Consider the following 23,441-nt stretch of genomic DNA (forward strand, 5'->3'; position numbering starts at 1 on the left):
GATATGTGATGAAGGAATCCGGTTTTTCTTTGTTGTACGTTTCGGGAATATAGCTGTTATTGGCAGTAGCTAAACGGTGGCTAATAACCGAAACTCCTCCACGAATTCCGCGTTCTATCATGAGATGCATATCGGGGTCTAATAATAGGTCTAACTCCACTTTCGTCATGTACAATGCGCTTTCCCACGCAAAGCCCGGCCCGGTGTACGCGTGTGCGCTATCTAATTTATAGTAACTCATACTAATATCTCGAAATGATTCAAATACATCTGCGAGTTGGAGTGTGTCGGCTGTTACATACAGATCATGGTACTCCCCTAAAAAAGTTATAAATACCGAGGTTTTTTTTAAATAAGAATTTTTATCACTTACCCAAATTTTTATTGTTGAAAGTTTCCCAAACTTTTCCAGCTTGCTCGTAGTCGGATTCGCTGATATGCGTATTGGTGAGGATATTAAAGAACGCGTCCTTTGGTGGAAATTTCTCTTCTAGGAACTTTTTGTCATCATCCATATAGTCATATGGGTAAACACCTTTACGCAATAATAACTCTACTTCCTCAGGTGTGTATATCGAAGACAAAATTTTAAACTTGTTTGGTCCCTCTTTAGCTAAATTGCTCACTAAGGTTTCGAGTGATGCGGGTAAAAACCGTATAGAGTCTACAAAACGTAACTGTCCTAAAGAAAAGGATATGTACGTTTCCGAATTACACGGAATACACTTTATATCTTTATCCTTGATTTCCCCTATACTTTGCATAATGAGATGCGCGTAATACCGTGATAAATTATGTAAAAAAACTGGGATATGTTTCGGTGGTTTTAACATGAGATTGCACGAGTTATGCGCCGCACCGCGATAACATCCCGAGAAGTGATCATGGTCGCGCACTTTATAATCACTGCTTGAAAATGATATTCCACAGAGATAGCACGTGCTAGCCTGTTGGAATGATTCCGTCTCCTCTCTCGATAAATTTAATGGTTTATGTTCTTTGATTTTTTCCGTGATAACACTTTCTTCAGCTAATAAGCTATTTAGGAAATGCTTTGTCGCATCCTCTCCCCTGTACGTGACACGCGTGCCATGCGTCCCATCTGGACCCACGACGACAAAACTATATCCGCAAGATTTATGCAGTGCCAAAGTTGTAGATGATGACAGAGAGGAGTCTGGAAGGCATGTTGCGACTTTGGGCATGATGGACTCAAAGTCTGCATAAATCACGTACGGTACTCTCTGGCACCATTCATACTTTTTAAATTTGCATATAGGGTCTTTGGTTGGCATAGAGATGAGTTGAGGTCCATGCACACTACAGTTAGACACATGTTTCGCGAGATTTTCTTTGGCATTATCACCGGAAAATCGGTGTAAACAGTAGCGACAATACGACATTTCATGTTTGTTTTTACTAAAATCGCTGAGAAATCGACTAAGATTTTTGATGAGGCAATAGTGTTTCTTATCACCCTGAGTTATTAGAAGAAGGTATATTTGACGCCCTTCTTCCACTTTGTTTTCACTCACGTACAAAGGGAAAATGACACCATCGTATCCATAAATATTCACCGATATCTTGTTAGCGGTTTCAAACTTAGAAAGTTTGGTAGAGTTATGCTCATAAGGGAATGTTATCCCGCAAAGTTTTAGTTCATTCACATACGCGATATAGTTATTAACTCGTTGCGGGTTATTTTCAACAGGGTGTAACTTAGCTAATATAGAGTATAAAAAACATTTATTATCATCGTTTTTAACGTTAATAATAGCCTTTTTGTCTGCTAAATACTTTGGAAGTTCTATATACGATCCACCTTGAAGTGGAACGTACGCGATAATATTTAGTTGCAAGTAGAGAATGCGGTCTATTACCCAACCACTTCCGGTAGTTTCGTATTCCGAAACTGATTGAACAATTTTACCAACAGTAGACTCAATTTGCTCAGGTATTACATCGGGGGTGAGCGTAGTGTGAGTGAAACCGCGAAAATGTGGTTCAGATTCAGCTACCGAATCACCATCAATGGCATTTGGACGTATATATCGAACACGGATTGTCAGATACCATTTGATGCCTCTCTTTGATTGAAGTTTATTCGAAATATGGTCATGCAACACTTGCCTATGTTTGTTGATGAATGCCTTGGGATCCGTTTCCACTCGGGCTGGCGTACAGCGGATAGCAGATACGATTCCATTTAAAGCAGTGATTTCCTCCCACTGATCCAAAGGCTGGTCGTTGTTGTTTTCTTGTATTGATTCAAATTCTTCCATAAAAGTGTTGATCCCATCCTCCGGTTGGTTATAAAAGTCCATTTCATCCATGTACTCCTCGATTTCGCGATCAATTTCACTAGAAACGTCCATGGATGCATCAGCTGGTCCCGTTTCATTAGCTTTAGGCATTAATTCCTCCGGTGTCTCAGGAATACACGTGGAAGGTATACTTTGAGTATTAGAAGCTGATAGGCGGCGACGTTTCACTACACATTCCTGGTTAACGCTCAAGGAATCCGGTTTTGACACAAATTCACTATCCGAATCCGTAAATTTACGTTTCTCTGAACCGTTAGCTACCTTCGACGCGGCACTTGCAGATAATATTTCCTGACTAGACTCATCTGAAGAGTTACTATTCAGACCCCGCGTCTGATTAACACCAACACGAACTTCAGGGGTAACAACGTGATGCTTTTTCACGTGCTTAACAAGATTACATTTTCGCGTAAAACTTGAAGCGCATTTTGTACATGGAAAAGTTACTTTTTCATGTACCGAACGCACGTGCCTTAAAAGATTGTTTTTCGCGGTGAAAATACAATCACACTTTTCCCAAGGAAACATTTTGACTAAGTATATTCAAAATATAAAAACATTTACCTATAGATTAACTGCCGCAGTTAGAGTAAAGCTCTTGGAACATAAAGATCAAGAATGAAGATAGAATAGGAATTGCGATCAGAATTTATAGTCTGGTCATACAAATAAAAATAGCAGCATTATGAGCAACCAATCAACATCATGGAAAATGACGACATACAATATCGTCAATATGAACAGCCCATCAACATCATGGAAAATGACGACATACAGTATCCTCAATATGAACAACCAATCGCCAGCTTGGAAAATGACGACATACTCTACCATCGATATCAGTGATAAGGTAAACAAATCCAAACTTGAAGAAAAGACTATCTTAAACTCCAAAGGTCAAGCTGTAGTATCTCCTTTGATACCATTAGGAAATAACCTTTGTTCGTTCTAGTTTACATATTTCGAAAATATTTCTTCTTAGCCATGTGTCTAAAGCAAATAACGGGTTTGCAAACAACGTGGTTTTGAAATCATTGCTTGAATTACTTAGCAAACAACTTCTTCTTAGCCATATGTCTAAAGCAAACAACGGGGTTTGCAAACAATGTGGTTTTGAAATCCTTGCTTGAATTAATTAGCAAACAACGTGGTTTTGAAATCCTTGCTTGATTTTTAATACCAGAATTTGGCGCGAGATTTGAAATTCTAGGTTAAATTTAAGATGAAATAAGGTATTCATTAGGCTTAGGTTAGGTTAGGTTAGGTTCGATAGTCGTTTTCTACACTTGATTTAAATTTCCCGCCAAGCGGATAAGGTCAAAGATCGGACTGAGATAAATTTCAAATTCCCAAATAGTGTTATATTTTCCCAAATTATTAAATACATAAAATGAAAATAATTAAGGTTCTTCAACAATTATCTAGACTAATATACGTTCCATCATTTAAAACTAATATGATTACGATATATTGTATACATTAATTAAGGTTTAGGTTTGAATCCAAACGTACCCCGTTTCTAGAAAATAATAGTATATAAGACGACCATTTACCAATATATTATAACAATATCATATCTCCCTTAACACGCCTTATCAGTAAATGGTTTGAGCTCGGTATTATTGATAAGGCTAGATCTAATATTTTCAAAATACCCGCCAAACTTCCTGAGTAAAAATGACGTCGGAAAAAACAAGATGGCGGCGGTAGGAGAAAAAACGACGTCGAGAAAACAAGATGGCGGCGGTATGAGAAAAAATGACGTCGAGAAAACAAGATGGCGACGGTAAGAGAAAAAAAGTGACGTCAAAAAACAAGATGGCGGCGGCAAGAGAAAAAAAAATGACCAGAAATCCAGGTTGAATCCAAGATGGAGGGTGGATCCAAGATGGAGGATGGATCCAAGATGGAGGATGGATCCAGGGGGGTGGATCCAGGGTGGATCAGGGTGGATCTGAATTGTGCCAGAAACGGCTAAATACATCTACTGATAAGGTCACGTGATGTGAACCATAGCAATAAATACTGGAAGCACGAGCAAGAGGGGGAAGTTCTTGTATGATTAACAGCGCGGAGTAGTATCTGGAGTTGTGAACCTATTTTTAATAAATTATACCAGTTTGTTTTAACCCACGTCTCGGTTATTTCTCTCAACCCAATGGACACGAATTATAAGTCGGGTAGCTCTAATAATTACCTCTCCGTGTGACGTAGTCCGGGAGGGTTCTGTAACGGCCGTGTCGGGGTGTGTGTGTGTGTGCGTGTGTGTGCGTCTGTATACGATTGACATGTGGGGATTCTGACAATCTTTTCACCCACATAGTGGGGACCCGACTTACATGTGGGGACATTTTAAAGTCCTCACATGTAAGTAATTAGATAAATGATATAATTAGACTAATTAGAGCCCAAATTAATTTTTTTAAAAAAGTCCCCACTTGTAAGGTACTTGGTCTTTTCACATTACAAGTGGGGACCATGGAAATTAACACATATCCGAGAGATGTCGCCAGAGGTTTTCACACACCCGGGTACCCAGTTGTACGAAATGAGGACCATATGGTCTCTTCGGCGTACATGTGGGGGCTCAAAAATGGGTTTTCATTAAAATAAGCACAGATAGATGTCGCTACTTTAGAAATACAAAATATACATTATTCAGCGATAACAATATAAAATCTTGTATCTCACAGACCGAACGGTGATTTTTTCATAATTTAATTACACTTGACGTACGAAAACTACTTTTCCTAATTCTTTAGGCGTCATTAAATTAACTTCGTTTAAAACATTAACTCGATTTAAAAAACTGTATGTCCCCAGATGTACATTAAAAAGATGGCCAAGTTCCCCACATTTTAAAATGGGACTAACGTTACATATAATGTAAATTTCATCATAATTATCAATATTTTAATTAAAAAAAGTGAATTAAAATGAATTTTGAAAACATGTATATTAACGACCCCACTTGTCCGTTGAAATGACAGCGAAGGTCCCCACTTGTAAAATTATCTAGTTTAAAAAAATATCTTCAAATATTTGAAGGAACCGTAAAAATCCTATTTCTAAAATTTCATCATAATAATCTACATTTTAATTACAAAAGTATAATATACATGTATTTAGAAAATGTGTGTATAAAAGACCCCACTTGTCTGTTGAAATGACAGCCAAGGTCCCCACTTGTAAATTTATCGAGTGTGAAAAATTATCTTGAAATACTTGATGTAACCATATAGGCTTTGACACTAATTCAAAATCTAAAAATTTATACACAAATGTCCCCAGATATATGGTAGGAAGATGGTTTAGGTCCCCACTTGTAAACCTGAAATTGGCTCAAAACTTAAAAGTTAAGCTAGAAATAGGACTGATTACATAAATTTCATTCTGATAATCAATATTTTAACTATAAAATTATAATATACATGAAATTTGAAAATGTGTGTTTAAAAGACCCCACTTGTCAGTTGAAATGACAGTGAAGGTCCCCACTTGTAAATGTATCGGGTGTGAAAAATGAAATACTTGATGGAATCATATAGGCTTTGAAACTAATTCAAAATCTCTTAATTTATACACAAATGTCCCCAGATATAAGGTAGGAAGACGGTTTAGGTCCCCACTTGTAAATTTATCGAGTGTGAAAAATGAAATTGAAATACTTGATGGAACAATATAGGCTTTGACACTAATTCAAAATCTAATAGTTCATACACAAATGTCCCCAGATATAAGGTAGGAAGACGGTTTAGGTCCCCACTTGTAAACCTGAAATTAGCTCAAAACTTAAGTGTTAAGCTAGAAATAGGACTGATTACTTAAATTTCATTCTGATAATCAATATTTTAACTATAAAATTATAATATACATGAAATTTGAAAATGTGTGTTTAAAAGACCCCACTTGTCCGTTGAAATGACAGTGAAGGTCCCCACTTGTAAATTTATCGAGTGTGAAAAATGAAATTGAAATACCTGATGGAAATATATAGGCTTTGACACTAATTTAAAACCTAATAATTTATACACAAATGTCCCCAGATATAAGGTTGGAAGACGGTTTAGGTCCCCACTTGTAAACCTGAAATCAGCTCAAAACTTAAGTGTTAAGCCTTTAAAAGGTCCGATTACCTAAATTTCATTATAATAATCAATATTTAAATTATAAAATTAAAATAAACATGAAATTAGAAAATGTGTGTTTAAAAGACCCCACTTGTCTGTTGAAATGACGGTGAAGGTCCCCACTTGTAAATTTATTGAGTGTCAAAAATGAAATTGAAATACTTGATGGAACCATATAGGCTTTGACACTAATTCAAAATCTAATAACTTATACACAAATGTCCCCAGATATAAGGTAGAAAGACGGTTTAGATCCCCACTTGTAAACCTGAAATTAGCTCAAAACTTAAGTGTTAAGCTAGAAATAGGACTGATTACTTAAATTTCATTCTGATAATCAATATTTAAACTATAAAATTAAAATATACATGAAATTAGAAAATGTGTGTTTAAAAGACCCCACTTGTCTGTTGAAATGACTGTGAAGGTCCCCACTTGTAAATTTATCGAGTGTGAAAAATGAAATTGAAATACCTGATGGAAATATATAGGCTTTGACACTAATTTAAAACCTAATAATTTATACACAAATGTCCCCAGATATAAGGTTGGAAGACGGTTTAGGTCCCCACTTGTAAACCTGAAATCAGCTCAAAACTTAAGTGTTAAGCCTTTCAAAGGTCCGATTACCTAAATTTCATTATAATAATCAATATTTAAACTATAAAATTAAAATATACATGAAATTAGAAAATGTGTGTTTAAAAGACCCCACTTGTCTGTTGAAATGACTGTGAAGGTCCCCACTTGTAAATTTATTGAGTGTGAAAAATGAAATTGAAATACCTGATGGAAATATATAGGCTTTGACACTAATTTAAAACCTAATAATTTATACACAAATGTCCCCAGATATAAGGTTGGAAGACGGTTTAGGTCCCCACTTGTAAACCTGAAATCAGCTCAAAACTTAAGTGTTAAGCCTTTAAAAGGTCCGATTACCTAAATTTCATTATAATAATCAATATTTAAATTATAAAATTAAAATAAACATGAAATTAGAAAATGTGTGTTTAAAAGACCCCACTTGTCTGTTGAAATGACGGTGAAGGTCCCCACTTGTAAATTTATCGAGTGTGAAAAATGAAATTGAAATACTTGATGGAACCATATATGCTTTGACACTAATTCAAAATCTAATAACTTATACACAAATGTCCCCAGATATAAGGTAGGAAGACGGTTTAGATCCCCACTTGTAAACCTGAAATTAGCTCAAAACTTAAGTGTTAAGCTAGAAATAGGACTGATTACTTAAATTTCATTCTGACAATCAATATTTAAACTATAAAATTAAAATATACATGAAATTAGAAAATGTGTGTTTAAAAGACCCCACTTGTCTGTTGAAATGACTGTGAAGGTCCCCACTTGTAAATTTATCGAGTGTGAAAAATGAAATTGAAATACCTGATGGAAATATATAGGCTTTGACACTAATTTAAAACCTAATAATTTATACACAAATGTCCCCAGATATAAGGTTGGAAGACGGTTTAGGTCCCCACTTGTAAACCTGACATCAGCTCAAAACTTAAGTGTTAAGCCTTTCAAAGGTCCGATTACCTAAATTTCATTATAATAATCAATATTTAAACTATAAAATTAAAATATACATGAAATTAGAAAATGTGTGTTTAAAAGACCCCACTTGTCTGTTGAAATGACGGTGAAGGTCCCCACTTGTAAATTTATCGAGTGTGAAAAATGAAATTGAAATACTTGATTGAACCATATAGGCTTTGACACTAATTTAAAACATAATAATTTATACACAAATGTCCCCAGATATAAGGTTGGAAGACTGTTTAGGTCCCCACTTGTAAACCTGAAATCAGCTGAAAACTTAAGTGTTAAGCCTTTAAAAGGTCTTATTACCTAAATTTCATTATAATAATCAATATTAAAACTATAAAATTAAAATATACCTGAAATTAGAAAATGTGTGTTTAAAAGACCCCACTTGTCTGTTGAAATGACGGTGAAGGTCCCCACTTGTAAATTTATCGAGTGTGAAAAATGAAATTGAAATACCTGATGGAACCATATAGGCTTCGACACTAGTACAAAATCTAATAATTTATACACAAATGTCCCCAGATATAAGGTTGGAAGACTGTTTAGGTCCCCACTTGTAAACCTGAAATTAGCTCAAAACTTAAGTGTTAAGCTAGAAATAGGACTGATTACCTAAATTTCATTCTGATAATCAATATTTAAACTATAAAATTAAAATATACATGAAATTAGAAAATGTGTGTTTAAAAGACCCCACTTGTCTGTTGAAATGACTGTGAAGGTCCCCACTTGTAAATTTATCGAGTGTGAAAAATGAAATTGAAATACTTGATTGAACCATATAGGCTTTGACACTAATATAAAACATAATAATTTATACACAAATGTCCCCAGATATAAGGTTGGAAGACTGTTTAGGTCCCCACTTGTAAACCTGAAATCAGCTCAAAAATTAAGTGTTAAGCCTTTAAAAGGTCCGATTACCTAAATTTCATTATAATAATCAATATTAAAACTATAAAATTAAAATATACCTGAAATTAAAAAATGTGTGTTTAAAAGACCCCACTTGTCTGTTGAAATGACGGTGAAGGTCCCCACTTGTAAATTTATCGAGTGTGAAAAATGAAATTGAAATACTTGATGGAACCATATAGGCTTTGACACTAATTCAAAATCTAATAACTTATACACAAATGTCCCCAGATATAAGGTAGGAAGACGGTTTAGGTCCCCACTTGTAAACCTGAAATTAGCTCAAAACTTAAGTGTTAAGCTAGAAATAGGACTGATTACTTAAATTTCATTCTGATAATCAATATTTAAACTATGAAATTAAAATATACATGAAATTAGAAAATGTGTGTTTAAAAGACCCCACTTGTCTGTTGAAATGACTGTGAAGGTCCCCACTTGTAAATTTATCGAGTGTGAAAAATGAAATTGAAATACTTGATTGAACCATATAGGCTTTGACACTAATATAAAACATAATAATTTATACACAAATGTCCCCAGATATAAGGTTGGAAGACTGTTTAGGTCCCCACTTGTAAACCTGAAATCAGCTCAAAACTTAATTGGTAAGCTAGAAATAGGACTGATTACTTAAATTTCATTCTGATAATCAGTATTTTAACTATAACAGAAAAAGTTTCTTGTATTAGAGTGAGTTATTAAAGTCTTTGTGAGAGGAGGATTTATTTTGTTGTTTTTTTTCCTGTGGATTTATAGACTTATATACTTTTTTCCAGTATTGGTTATCAGCAGTGGCTTTCAGCACAAGCAAAACTAGGTCTCTATGTAACGACGAACAAATATTTTGTTTCATTATACAGAATATCGCGTTTTAAAATCCTAAATATCAGTATTGCTTTCTTCTGTTGGCAGTACGCAAAAACCTACCTCCCATAGAGACCTAGCATTGCTCGAACTGACCACCGAAGCTGGAACAGTGTATATATCGCGTCAGCTGCCGTCGGAGGTAAGGAGTAGAGCGAGGGGTTGGATATTTTGGATAAAATGTAGGGGATTTCGAAATCCAATTTGATTTCTTCGTGTATCGTTTGATTTCGTCGGATTTTGATTCATTTCAAGATTCGATAAATTCCCACGGATTTCGTCGGATTATATTTCCACGGATTTTGAGGTATTTCCTGTGATTTCCTCGTATTTTCAGATTTTTCTGTTGATTTCGTTGGATTCTGAGATTTTTTCTTGGATTTTGTGATTGTTTTAATGAATTTCGCGATGTCTTTACTGATTTTGTGATTTTTTAATGATTTTTTTATTTTGTGTTTTCTTTACTGATTTTCTGATTTCGTTATTTCGTTACTGATTTCGGATTTTTGTAAAATTTCGAAATCAGCGAAATAAGTTTGATTTCATTCCGGATTTCTGATTTTGTTATTGATTTCTTATTTCTTAAGTTGGATTTCGTGAATGACCGACCCCTCGGAGTCGCCTATCCTATAGCGAGAAAAAAATTTCCTCACGCGTTTATGATTTCACAACAAAACGAGAGGAGAGGAGAATCTCGTCTGGTTGCCATCCATTATGACAGTGCAGAGAATGTAGGGGAGAATTATACACCTTCTGTTTTGTTCTGCCATTTACTGTTGGTTCTTTACATGTACATGAAAGAAACAGATGAAAATCGGGTTCGGGGTAGGAGTGTTGTTCAAAGACTGGTAAAAAGGAGACAGAAGTAGATTACCGTGGCGCGAAAAGTTTATTTTTGAATTTTGCCTCTGATTTCCAGAAATCTTATGGTTGAAATGTATTTATTATTATCTGGGAGGGTTTCTAATTGTGTTTGATAAGGCTAAATATGTTTAAAATTATATTAACGGCTTGTTGAAAATAAAATTTAACATAGAATCGTAGCTTTAAGTTCATTTACTTCTGACAAGAAAATCTACGTGACGAATTGTAGGCGGATTTATATATAATGATAATGCATGAAAGGGATAAAATAGATCGGATAACAGAGACAGATAGCATCACTTGACGTGGGGCCTTTGGGACTTGGGCTAAATATATTTTTAAAAGTGGACAAGAAAATTTCACTCTTCGTTTCTCTTTGGGTACATTATGGGTTACTATACCGAAGGTTTACGAATAACTAAAAACGTGGACGTGGTCATGTGGTACACTGCAGGCTTGTGTTATGTGACTTAAAGGGATACTTTCTTTTAATTTCATTGCAATAAATCCCTATAAGGTTAATTTATTTCGATAGATAGACAAATAAGGATTCTGAAAATATATATGTTTTTATATTTTTGTTTAATTAATGATTTTTAAATTACGATTAAAAGATCCAAAATGCTATTGTTTTGCGATCATGAGGGCACCTGGTGATACAGAGTCGAACCACCGAAAAACGTTACTAGTTCGACCATGGTTCGACTCTACCACTTTCGACGTCATAAGTCTCTTAGGCTCCGTAGTGTTTTTTCCTACTGGTAGGGGGATTCATTCTGTGACCGCAGTATTATACATATTGACGGGAGTTCTGTCACTTCAGTGTTTATGTTTTTGTATTTGGCTTCAAAACCTTACTCGTCAATCTTCTTCGGTCGTGATAAAGATAATTAATGATTAAACTACGTTGTTAGCATGGTATATTTTCTTTCTTAGTCGGAATTAGTCTAAGTATCAAGCTAAACAAAAATGGATAGTGCTAAGCCTTTGCCTCCGATTGGTGGTAAAGTAGTAAAAGTAAAACGAAAGTGCGTAGTACCAGAATGTTTAGGTAATGATCAAGATAGTTCGCTGTCATTTCACAACTTTCCAAGTGATCCTGATGTGAAAGAAGAATGGATTAAGTTCATTAAAACCCTTAAGCCAAACTTTATGTTTAAAAAATACATGACTGTGTGTTCGAGACATTTTACCAGCGAATGTTTTGAAAGAGTACCAGAAGCCATAGAGAAAATAAAAGAGTCTTGTGCCTCAATTTCACTACTGAGACCAAATTTATTAGTAAAAGGGTCAATACCCTCAATTTTAACCCCATTATTAAGTGAAAAATCTGGTGCGTGTTTATCACAAGAGAATCCACTTACAAATATATCGCTCGGAGAATCCAGTGAATATTCAAATGTAAACCCCGCAAAGAAACGTCGAATTACAGTACGGATATTGTTTATTCATGTCTTATTTGAAAATAAATTATTATAATTTTAACAGAGTACTGCTGTTGTTCGTAGCCAGTTCATACAAACGCTACCACCTAAAATAATGGGTTTCGTCAAAGATTCTCAAACACAAACTTTTCTTGAAAAATTTGTTACTGATAAAGGTAATTGGTTTTCTAATTTGCTTCTAATGTAAAAAAAATTAATTTCCTCAAATTAAAGAAGAAATACCAGCTTTAAGGGATGTAGCTTGCCAGACAAACATAATATCAACTGAAACTGAGGATTTTGAAGTGAGTGCTAGCCAAGAGGCAAAACGTTTCTTGGATAGTGAATTAGACGAAGGAGAGACTCTTAATCCACTTGACATCAGTTATACACCCTCAGAATTACCCAAAGATGACATAGAAAAGTAAGTTCAGTTTTTGAACATTGCATATAGCTTTAACTTGAAATTTTTTTTAGTATTCGTCAATTCAATTTGGACTCAAAAACTGCTATGAAGGAGAAAAAATACATTGTTTTGAGAGTGCCCTTCTACAACTTTTTAACTTTTGTTTCTGCTGTTTATTGCCATGCACTATAAAAACCAGTACCTTAGGCTCTATGGTCACTGTGGAAGCGATTTGTGAAAAGGGACATAACCTTTTATGGAAAAGTCAACCATTAGTTGGTAGAAAGCCGATTGGCAATATCTTGATTGCGGCTTCAATTTTATTTTCTGGCTTAAATCCTACGCAAGCCTTAAGAATGTTTGACTTTTCTCGTATTGAATCGATTAGTCGTTCAACTTTCTTTCGTATCCAACGAAGTTATTTACTTCAGGCTACTCAAGAAGTAAGTGTTGCTAGTTAGAAAATTTTTCTAGTGACAATATTTTATAATATTTGATAAACTAGGTTTGGCAAGAGGAACAAAAACGATTATTGGCTTCGTTGAAAAAAAAAGAAGCTAAAGCTAGGTGGGGATGCTAGGTCTGATTCCCCTGGTTTTTGTGCGAAATATGGATCATATGTCTTTTATGAAAGCCAAATTAAAAAGGTTATTCATTTAGTTCTTGTTCAAGTATGTAAAGCTTTGTAATATTGCGTAAGTGATTATAATCATAATTCCTTTATAAGCAAATTATTTAAATTATTCTAGTGTACTGAAGTTAAAAATAGCGTGGCGATGGAGCTCGAAGGCTTGACACGTGGATTAAAATTTTTAACTGATTGCCGCCTCAAAATAGCTTCATTAGTAACTGGCAGACACGTTCAAGTTCGTAGTTTTTTGAAAAAGGTTTATCCAAGTATCAAACACTGATTTGATTGTTGGCACATGGTCAAATGTAAGTTCTTTGATATTTGTAAATTATAAGCGCATCTGGACTATATTATATTTATAGTATATTTTTCACTCAGCTTTAAAGAAAAAGATTAACGCTGCCGCAGCAATTAAGAACTGTAATGTTTTGAATGATTGGAATAAAAGTATTCAAAATCATCTTTACTGGTCTGCCACGTCCAGTAATGGAAAGAGTAACATAATTGTAGCGAAATTCATGTCAGTTCTTCGCCATGTTGCTAACATACATAAAGGGCATGGAAAACCATACACAAAATGCAAGCACGGAGATCTGACTTTAGATGAAAAAAAACGAGACTGGCTCGAACCAGGTATAAATATAAATAAATGCTTTCCCTCAATTTTATATAATTTTAGTTTCAAAACTTGACTCAATTGCCAAGCCTAACTCTCATTTCATTTGACAAAACAATGTATATCGCAGGAACTCCACCCTTTGAAAAGTTGAGTAAAATCATTAAAGGGTTTGAAAAAGATGTTAAACAAATATCGCCAGAAACCCAAACCTCAAGCGTGGAAGGGTACAATTCTGTGCTTATACATTTTGCACCAAAAAATACGCACTATTCCTATCATGGAATGGAAGCCAGGTTTGACAACATTGAATAAAATATAGCTAAACAAAAGTGATCAATAAATAATAAATATATACACTCTAAGAAATGGAAGTGTTAAAAAGGTGTTAAAACGGTGTAAACCTTATTACCTTGAGTTTTTAGAGGCCAATTTAAAGTGTAAATTCGGTGTAAAATAACACTATTAAAGCACCGTTCGAAATTAAACATGAAAAATTATAATACTGCTGGTTTCTTAAATAAGGTCTTTCATTTATTTTCCATTAATGTTTTAATATTAAAGTCAATACAAACAGTAAAAAATTATTGATAAACGTACTTGTTAAACCTTTTTTTTAAGATGATATTCATGAAAGAAAACAGTTTTATCCTTTAAATAAAATTAACAAAGAAATTGGTAATCTGGCGGTGTTGTACATACCTTCATAAAACTATGCTAAACGTGTTAGGCGACACTCTTACAGGTGTTAAGCGATACTCTTAAAAAACGAGACTAGGTTAGATACTGGCCTCGCAGTAGGGACAGCTTGAGAATCCAAAGTGGGGCACTTGCTTTTGTGACATGTTTTATCATTATTTTGAGAAAAATTAGAGTACTAAATGGATTATTTTTGTAAAATCTGTAGTGCAAATTAGATCAAACACGTTTCTGGTGCTCGAAAAACTCTAAGTGAAAAGACATTATTAAATTTAACAAGAACGTCTATATCTACTGCTTGAATATTATAGCCTCCAAAACTAATTTAATACCCTATGCATTTGTACGAATTGAAAACTTTCTGCCCTTTTCAGAAGTTTATCAACCCGTAAAAATGACTTTATACGCAACAACCCTCGCTTAAAGAGGTATAGTTCTGCATGTGAGAACTTTCCTCCCTATAGGTGATGAAGTTCTCTCAAGATGGAACCCTGCTATGAATATAGCATTGATTGCTAATAATACTGCGGAATGGCGGATAATCAAAGTTTAATTAAACAGGAAAACCATACTCTATATTTGAGTTATACCTCATGAGTGGTCAAAATGAAGCTACTATAGTGTTTTTTACGTCATCGGTTTTTGCTTTTAAATCTAGGAAAAGTACTAGAATTTCTACTACTATCCTACCAAATAATCTCCCACTCTTAAAGGTGTTACGCGACACTCCTAAAGGTGTGAAGCTACACTCTTAAAGGTGTGAAGCTACCCTCTTAAAGGTGTGAAGCGACACTCTTAAAGGTGTGAAGCGACACTCTGAAAGGTGCTATGCCGCACCCTTTAAGGAGTTGCACAACACTAATATGAGAGTAAAAATTCACTTTTAGTGCGATATAAGAGTTAAAAAGGTGTAAAACTGCACCTCTGTTGCACAATTTTATACTTATCTTTGCCACCAATTGCTCAAAGAAGTGTTATTAAACCCTTTCAGGGGTGTAAATGAACACCTGTAACGGTGTCAAATTTGGACCCATATAAACTACTTATAAAGGTGTTAAATCACACTCCAATTTCTTAGAGAAAACTCCGAAAAAATACAGGCGAAAACTAAGGATGGAAAACCAAGATGGAATTTTTTTTTCCCTAAAGCCAAAAATGGGGAGTACTCCGTTAAACCAATTATGCAAGCTTCGACTTTTGGTAAATAAATTAATGTAAAAAGTATGTCTGTTTAATTTGGAAACTTTTTCTAGGATATGTTGACATATTATTAGACAAGGTACTTTTAAAATCAGAACAAACCTATGAGGAAGCATGAAGCGGTAGTGAAAGAAGCAGGTCAGCCACCCCTAGACCTATGTCTGCCCAATTTGACCATCCAGAAAAAGACGAAGCAGTAGAACTGTACCTCACAAAGAGAAGATTCACACACTAGTGATAATGTGATACTTTTAAAATTTAAATTGCAATAAATATAAAAGGATGTTATCCTTCCATTTTGAAATCAATTGTTTGCATTTTTAAATAATTTTATGGTTTACACTAGAGACGAGTCGGGTCGACTTTCTTTTCGACCCGACCCGGCCCGAGTCCAACTTTAAAATTATAAACTTAACCCGACCCGAAAAAAAAATTTAAATAAAAACCCGACCCGACCCTATTAAATTTGTAAATGAACACGACCCGACCCGACCCTATTAAATTTGTAAATGAGCCCGACCCAACCCGACCCTATTAAATTTGAAAATGAATTCGACCAGGGTTGCCAAGCTGTACATTTTTTTGTCAACTGTTACTGTTTTTCTACCCTCTTTTATGGAACGGAGTATTCCCTTATTTTGAGCTTAGCATCTAGCGCGTTGCGCCCTCCTCCCACTTTCTCGCCCAAAACTTGTGAGACTTGAGTTGTACTTTTTCCAACCTTAAATTGTCGGGTTGGACCGCTGATCTATAAAAAGCCCGACCAGGGTCCGACCCAATAGAAAGTGAACCCGACCCGATCCGGCCCGATTTTAATTTTAGGACACGAAAACCCTACCCGACCCGACACGGAAAAATTTTGAAATTAATTTTGCCCGACCCGAACCCGTTTCGGGTCGGGTCGAAAAAGCCCGATTAAATCGGGAGCCCGACTCGTCTCTAGTTTAAACCTCCATTAACATAAAGACTGAATTTAAGAAAGTAAAATTTATTTCAAGACTAAGTATATTTCAAACAAAACATTTTTTTTTAAATTTACATCTCAGTGGCCATTTACCTGGGCCCTGGTTCCAGGTAACCCGTATAATTGTCAGATGGAAATTCCCTCCTTATTTTACTGACCACACAGCTGGGGATTGGCCTCCTTCTTCTCCTTCCCAACACTCTGTGTATCCATCGCGTGTATAACCGATAAACTAAGTATAAGTACACACTATAATATTTGATCACATTAATATTATAATTTACAATTAATATTTTAAACGTGTAAATACATACGGGTTCATTTCATCTGCTGCTGGCATAAAATTGTCCTCCCTAAATTCATCAAAAAGAATATCTAATATATTTCGCCGCATGATGTCGTTGAACGTTTCCGTTTCTATCACACAATTAAATTGTCCAATCTTCTCAATTAATGAATTATTGGCGAGTTCAGTGTCTCTGCAGCAGAAGCTTTCTTCAATCGTCGGCATAACAAAACAACAGCCACAATTGCACCTGTAGAAATAAGTGAAACTTATTTTCCCTAATTTTCTCTACGTTGAAATAGAGTAATGTCCATAGAGCTTAATACAGTCAAAGGCAGGGAATTTATGTTACTCCATTATACTAGAAACTTACCAATCAGTATTATTCAACCGATGATGAACTTGGTGGATTGGCTGTGCAGCGGCAGCCCCTTGTTCAGCCTCTGGTAACAGAGGCTCGAATTGGTATGGCTGCACACCAAATTCTTCTACTTCAGAAGAACTACCCTCGGATTCGTTAATTATAAACTGTTCAGAATTTTCTGAATCCAAAGAATCAGAGTTTTAAGAGTTAGAACTTTCATCCTCAGATTCAGGACCGGAATGATCAGAAATACTTTCTTCGTCTGACATTCTTAAGCATATCAGCAGACGACGATTCACCAGGCAAGCTGACCTAGATTCTCGTTCCTACTACCTTTTACTCCTAAAACGACAGTTTTCATTCCAACTACTAGCATCCAATCAGAGGCCGAACTTTACCTACGTAGGTAATGGGTTGAAAATGGTGGCCGATTTTAAATCTGGCGTTCAAAATTTTAATTTTTATTCACGTTTATTTTAATTAATAAATTTTTCTCGCGATTTCTACTGACCCCCATGTTTTTAGGGGTGGTTAATTTATAGAAAACCGATGTTAGTTTGACCAACTCAGATAAATCCGATTCTATCCCTTTAAGAGTCGCGTACAAGTGTCTTCATCGTTATCGGCGTTAATCTCTGTTGAAAAGGAGAATTAATTGTTGCAACTAATTGGAAGAATAGGAACTTGGCAATTCGGGCTTAACTCCGCCCCCAGCGCCATTATGGTATGTTTTTTAACAGAATGAAAGCTATATAAGCCCCTCCTCCTGGTAGGTTTTTTAGCACTACTGAAGGTAGACTGACGTTGCATGATGTAGTACTGCCAAGTCCCTATTATGGGTTTGATATAGCTTCTGGAAGGCTTCTGGTTTGTTCGCATTTATTTTGCAATTCCTTCACAACATGTTAATTTTGGACTAATTACACAAATTTAAAATAATCCTAATTAAAGTGTCGTTTAAATGGAAACTGGTTCCAAGCGTAATTTGAATTACCGCAGACATTTGTGAGATATCAAGGTTAGATTAATTACTTTTAGATGAAAACAGTGGGGAAGTTATTTTGTCTCGGTTATGACAGCTAATCCACCTTAATCCCAATCGTCTTAAGTTGGGGCTATCTCGGGATTCTTGGAGGGGATTAACTGGAAGAAAATTAAGAAATTTGTCTGTGGTATGTTACAGTAGCAGCCGACAGACGAATTTCTTCCCGTGCCTCTCCTCCAAGGCGGGCGTATTCGGTGTTGGGATTTTACGGTTTACCGTTCTAGCTACCTCTCTCGTCTAGCTCTTTCCATTGACGTCATACGTGGGCGCCAAAGAAAACGCGAGCTGTCTTATATGAGATATAAAGTTTGTATGTCCGGAAAATGGTGAACGACATTAAAGACCGCTATATACGTGTAAACACGAAGGTTTTTTTCCATTCAAAATTGCTAATGTTCACCGTTATTTAGGATAATTATAATGTACCCATAGTAGACCTATATTTAAAATGAAAAGACCAAGTATTTTGTAACAAATTTTATTTCAAGTAGTAACTTTTTTCATTTTAATTTTATCATCGTCAGCTTTGGTTTGTTTTGAAAGGTGATGGCAATAATTCATTCTTATAATAGTTCGTAGATTTGTAAAACCTTACATTAAATTAAAAGTTCATGAAGTAAATAATATTTACCTTTCAGAAAGAATTAGTCTGAAAGCAACTAAAGGCGAAGCGCAACGCGCCGTTACCAGAGAGAATTTAGAAGGGGAGTGGAAGGGGTGGTTTGGAATGTAGCGCAACGTCGTATGCTAAACGATATCTAGGCAGGTCAATTTCCGGTATGATGCGTTTGTAACAGAGATATTTTAGAACACGTGACCGGAAACTCGCCTACCCCAAAAAGCTCAACGCGACATCTTGTTTGGGCGTCATCACGTTTAATAGAGTCAAGGGGGGGCCTTCCACTCCCCTTCTAAATTCTCTCTGCCGTTACCGCCTAAGATTTGAATTTATAACGGATAATCGGCCTCGCCCTAAACCATTGAAAGTTAGGTAGGGGTGAAGAAGAAAGGGGGTATACAATTTTCGAAGTAGAGAGACGTTTTCTCTCTCTGTCTCTGGACGCAGCTAACGCGGATACTTGTTTCTCGCCCACGTAAGACGTCATAGTAAGGGAAAAAATTACTAGAGCCCCCCTACTACAAAAAGGAGAATCTCCCGCTTACCACCCCTGAAGGATGCTCCGACCTAATAATGCGAAGCGTAGACCTTGTACAGACCTTGCCTCTCCTCCACGAATCACAAGATAAGCCTATTTTCTGGCGATAGGGAATAAGGTGGATCATAAGTTAATAAGTTATTTTCCGTAAGTATGAAACTTATGCTAGAGACTTACTGAGAGCTATCGAGATGGACGCTAGAATTGAGTACACTCGGTTTTCCAGTCCATCTTTCTATTTAGTCTGTGTTAAGCCTTTGTCAACGTCACTTCAACACAAGCTCTCAGTAACCAGTGACAAACTTATGGAACATATCTTATGACCTTATGGTGGATTGAAAATATTAATTAGTAATAATTAGTAATAAATTAGGAAAATTGAAGCGTTTAAATAGTTTTTAAAGCCATAATTAATTACTTGAGACTCAATCGCAATCAGTGCCTACAGATGGAAAGTTCAAACAGAGAGCTTCGAACGGTATGAGTCGTAGGATTTAAAAGTATTGTAATAAATGCCGGCGCGATTTATCTATTATGAATAATTGAGGATCCTACCTTTATTTTCTACTATATTTTCACTCTGGAAAATCTAGATGTATGAATAGACAAAAAGGGTAGAAACACTTTGTTTCAATCGTATTTAGAAACTGTGGGTTAAATATTTAATAGGCTTCTTTTTACGTAATTGTTCAAATTACAAGGGAGGTAAATTAAAAGAACTAAGGCAATTTTAAAGCAAAATATTTAGTGGTTACAAATAATTTTCTTTTCAAGCCATTTTTTATTTTGAAATGTCGATAAATTTGGGAATGAAAACACCGTTATAAAGAAATTTGTTATAAATAAGTAAAACAACGTTAATAAAATACAATGCCAAACCAATTCTTCTCGAAATTTTTTGCAATATTATTCGCATTTAGCTTCTTTAAAATCTCTAGTCTTAAATTGATATGTTCTAGCATCACAGAATTAATTAAGGTTTCTCTTATTAGCCTGTAATAATGAAAAGCTTCAATAGTAGGAAGATTTTTAGGGTAATCGCGCTAGTTAAAATTGTTTGTATCTTTCAAAATCTCAAAAAAACATGAATACCTTTAATATGTTAATTTCTTGCTGAGCTGTGCTAATTAACTGGCAACTAAATAATTATAAATAGCAATTAGAAAAATGGTTTTGAACTAATTAATTAGCCAATTAGCAATAAGACATAAAATAGTTAAATTCAATGATAAATTAGTCATCTATTTTTCAAGTAATAAATTACAATTTCAAATTTCTAATTATTTACCTGTATAATTAAGGTCAAAAAACTGCAAGTAACAAATAACGCCTTAAAAGTGCCCATAGACTTCCTATTCCGCCTTTGGTAATGCATTTACCTTATTTTTAACAGTTTAAAGAACATAATAATTACATTCATAATCTTTATCCTTTAATTATAGCATATACTTAAGACTTTGCTCTCTCCGTTGCTTTAAATGAAGATTGAAAACTATAGCATTTCCAGTTCAAATATTCTTCATATTTAATTTAAATTTCCTCAAATTTGACGAACTAGACCCTTATTTTACTTACCAAAATGTTTTAAAGGTTCAAATAAGTATTCTTTTATGTTCAACATACCAAATAATGCTTATATTCAAGTAGTTATATTTGTCTGTTTAAATGAATCAAACAATTTTATTTCTACCTAAAGAAAACCAATACCTTAACATCAGATTGCACTTTATTACCACCGATGAATTATTAATTTTATATATATTTAACTGTGATAACTATAACCAACTGTATTTTTTATATATATATATATGCATTTATTACTCTTATATACAATTACTGTGAAAATTATAACCATTTGTAGTACAAGGCGGTAAACTCTGACTTTATGTAGCAAACAACAAATAAATAAAACATATGAATAATTCTTGGTGGCGTCAATGAATAACTTTAACGGTTGCATATGTCAAGCTTAAAATTCAATGCTAATATCTGCAGGCAGTCTTGGATTTGCATGTTTTGCCAAGATTGTTTTTTTCCAAGAGCTTTCCATATTACATAAACTGATTATCTTCAGGAATCTGAAAGATTTCAACGATATTTTCGAAGCCTTCTCGTAGATTATTTTTTACATCGATAACTGACAAGCGTAATCAATCTTGTTCCTACTAAATTAAGGAAAATTGTAATCATTTTAGTGGTTTAAAAAGCCAAATTTTGTAGCTTACTTCCTAAGCCTCGTTCCTTAACTTTAAGCGGACGTCCAGAATGCCAGAACACAGCCCACCCGATAACTTCTCTTCCTCGACCTGAGCAGGCTAGGAAATAAGACAAGTTTACTGGTCAAAAACCACTTTATTAATAGCTCAGACCATCTTTAATTCCTACTTTTATTAAAAAAATAATGTATGGGAACCACTATAATTATTTTCATATTAACACAAATTTCGACTCCAGGAGTCCAGTTGTACATTTTTGTAAACAGTGCTAGGCTGAGAGAATAGAGAGAGGTTTGGAATGGAGACCAGCCCACCAGATCACGCTTCTACCCCGTCTGCACTTCATGGTGTCCAGGGGCAAGAGTGGGAAATATGGCTGTTGCACAAGTTAAAAAATTGCCTGGTCCAGTTTAAAGATTAAATTGGAGTGGGATCAGTGATCCACGGTTCCACTAAGAAAATTCCTGGGTAACCAGAATGCACACATTAACTCAATTTTATTAATCCACTTCTATATCTTAGCAGACGACGTGCTCTTTTCAATGGTCGATAAATTTACAAGTGGGGACCTTCACCGTCATTTCAACAGACAAGTGGGGTCTTTTAAACACACATTTTCTAATTTCATGTATATTTTAATTTTATAGTTTAAATATTGATTATCAGAATGAAATTTAAGTAATCAGTCCTATTTCTAGCTTAACACTTAAGTTTTGAGCTAATTTCAGGTTTACAAGTGGGGACCTAAACAGTCTTCGAACCTTATATCTGGGGACATTTGTGTATAAATTATTAGGTTTTAAATTAGTGTCAAAGCCTATATGGTTCCATCAAGTATTTCAATTTCATTTTTCACACTCGATAAATTTACAAGTGGGGACCTTCACAGTCATTTCAACAGACAAGTGGGGTCTTTTAAACACACATTTTCTAATTTCATGTATATTTTAATTTTATAGTTTAAATATTGATTATCAGAATGAAATTTAAGTAATCAGTCCTATTTCTAGCTTAACACTTAAGTTTTGAGCTAATTTCAGGTTTACAAGTGGGATCTAAACCGTCTTCCTACCTTATATCTGGGGACATTTGTGTATAAGTTATTAGATTTTGAATTAGTGTCAAAGCCTATATGGTTCCATCAAGTATTTCAATTTCATTTTTCACACTCGATAAATTTACAAGTGGGGACCTTCACCGTCATTTCAACAGACAAGTGGGGTCTTTTAAACACACATTTTCTAATTTCATGTTTATTTTAATTTTATAATTTAAATATTGATTATTATAATGAAATTTAGGTAATCGGACCTTTTAAAGGCTTAACACTTAAGTTTTGAGCTGATTTCAGGTTTACAAGTGGGGACCTAAACCGTCTTCCAACCTTATATCTGGGGACATTTGTGTATAAATTATTATGTTTTAAATTAGTGTCAAAGCCTATATAATTCCATCAGATATTTCAATTTCATTTTTCACACTCGATAAATTTACAAGTGGGGACCTTCACAGTCATTTCAACAGACAAGTGGGGTCTTTTAAACACACATTTTCTAATTTCATGTATATTTTAATATTATAGTTTTAATATTGATTATTATAATGAAATTTAGGTAATCGGACCTTTTAAAGGCTTAACACTTAAGTTTTGAGCTGATTTCAGGTTTACAAGTGGGGACCTAAACAGTCTTCCAACCTTATATCTGGGGACATTTGTGTATAAATTATTATGTTTTAAATTAGTGTCAAAGCCTA

General features: G+C 34.7%; 1 protein-coding gene and 1 long non-coding RNA gene across 3 annotated transcripts; both read left to right on the plus strand.

Moving 5' to 3' along the window:
* Window positions 1-12,200: 12,200 nt before the first annotated feature.
* LOC149623860 (uncharacterized) lies at window positions 12,201-13,724 on the plus strand. Its single transcript, XM_089852221.1, has 6 exons — window positions 12,201-12,278; window positions 12,337-12,526; window positions 12,580-12,951; window positions 13,014-13,179; window positions 13,258-13,444; window positions 13,518-13,724. Exons 1-3 carry the CDS (start codon window positions 12,218-12,220, stop codon window positions 12,698-12,700), a joined length of 372 nt encoding a protein of 123 aa, XP_089708347.1. The 5' UTR covers window positions 12,201-12,217; the 3' UTR covers window positions 12,701-12,951; window positions 13,014-13,179; window positions 13,258-13,444; window positions 13,518-13,724.
* A 4,146-nt stretch (window positions 13,725-17,870) lies between these two features.
* On the plus strand, window positions 17,871-21,397 carry LOC149623861 (uncharacterized). Of its 2 annotated transcripts, none has more exons than XR_016374621.1 (3): window positions 17,871-17,992; window positions 20,772-20,836; window positions 20,913-21,397. It is a non-coding gene; the product is annotated as an uncharacterized LOC149623861 (long non-coding RNA). The 2 variants fall into 2 exon arrangements; XR_016374622.1 differs by lacking the exon at window positions 17,871-17,992 and adding an exon at window positions 19,846-19,948.
* The last annotated feature ends 2,044 nt before the right edge of the window (window positions 21,398-23,441 follow it).

This window comes from Phalangium opilio, unplaced genomic scaffold (genome assembly GCF_054372755.1).
Source record: "Phalangium opilio isolate 3A_F unplaced genomic scaffold, DU_Popi_V2 ptg000106l_1, whole genome shotgun sequence".
Classification (NCBI taxonomy): Eukaryota; Metazoa; Arthropoda; class Arachnida; order Opiliones; family Phalangiidae; genus Phalangium; species Phalangium opilio.

Excerpts from the sequence above, each read along its gene's own strand:
- LOC149623860 (XM_089852221.1), top strand. The coding sequence starts at position 12,218 with ATGGGTTTCGTCAAAGATTCTCAAACACAAACTTTTCTTGAAAAATTT. Across the intron at positions 12,279-12,336 it reads AAAATTTGTTACTGATAAAG|AAGAAATACCAGCTTTAAGG; the intron begins GTAATTGGTTTT and ends CTCAAATTAAAG. Across the intron at positions 12,527-12,579 it reads CCCAAAGATGACATAGAAAA|TATTCGTCAATTCAATTTGG; the intron begins GTAAGTTCAGTT and ends AATTTTTTTTAG.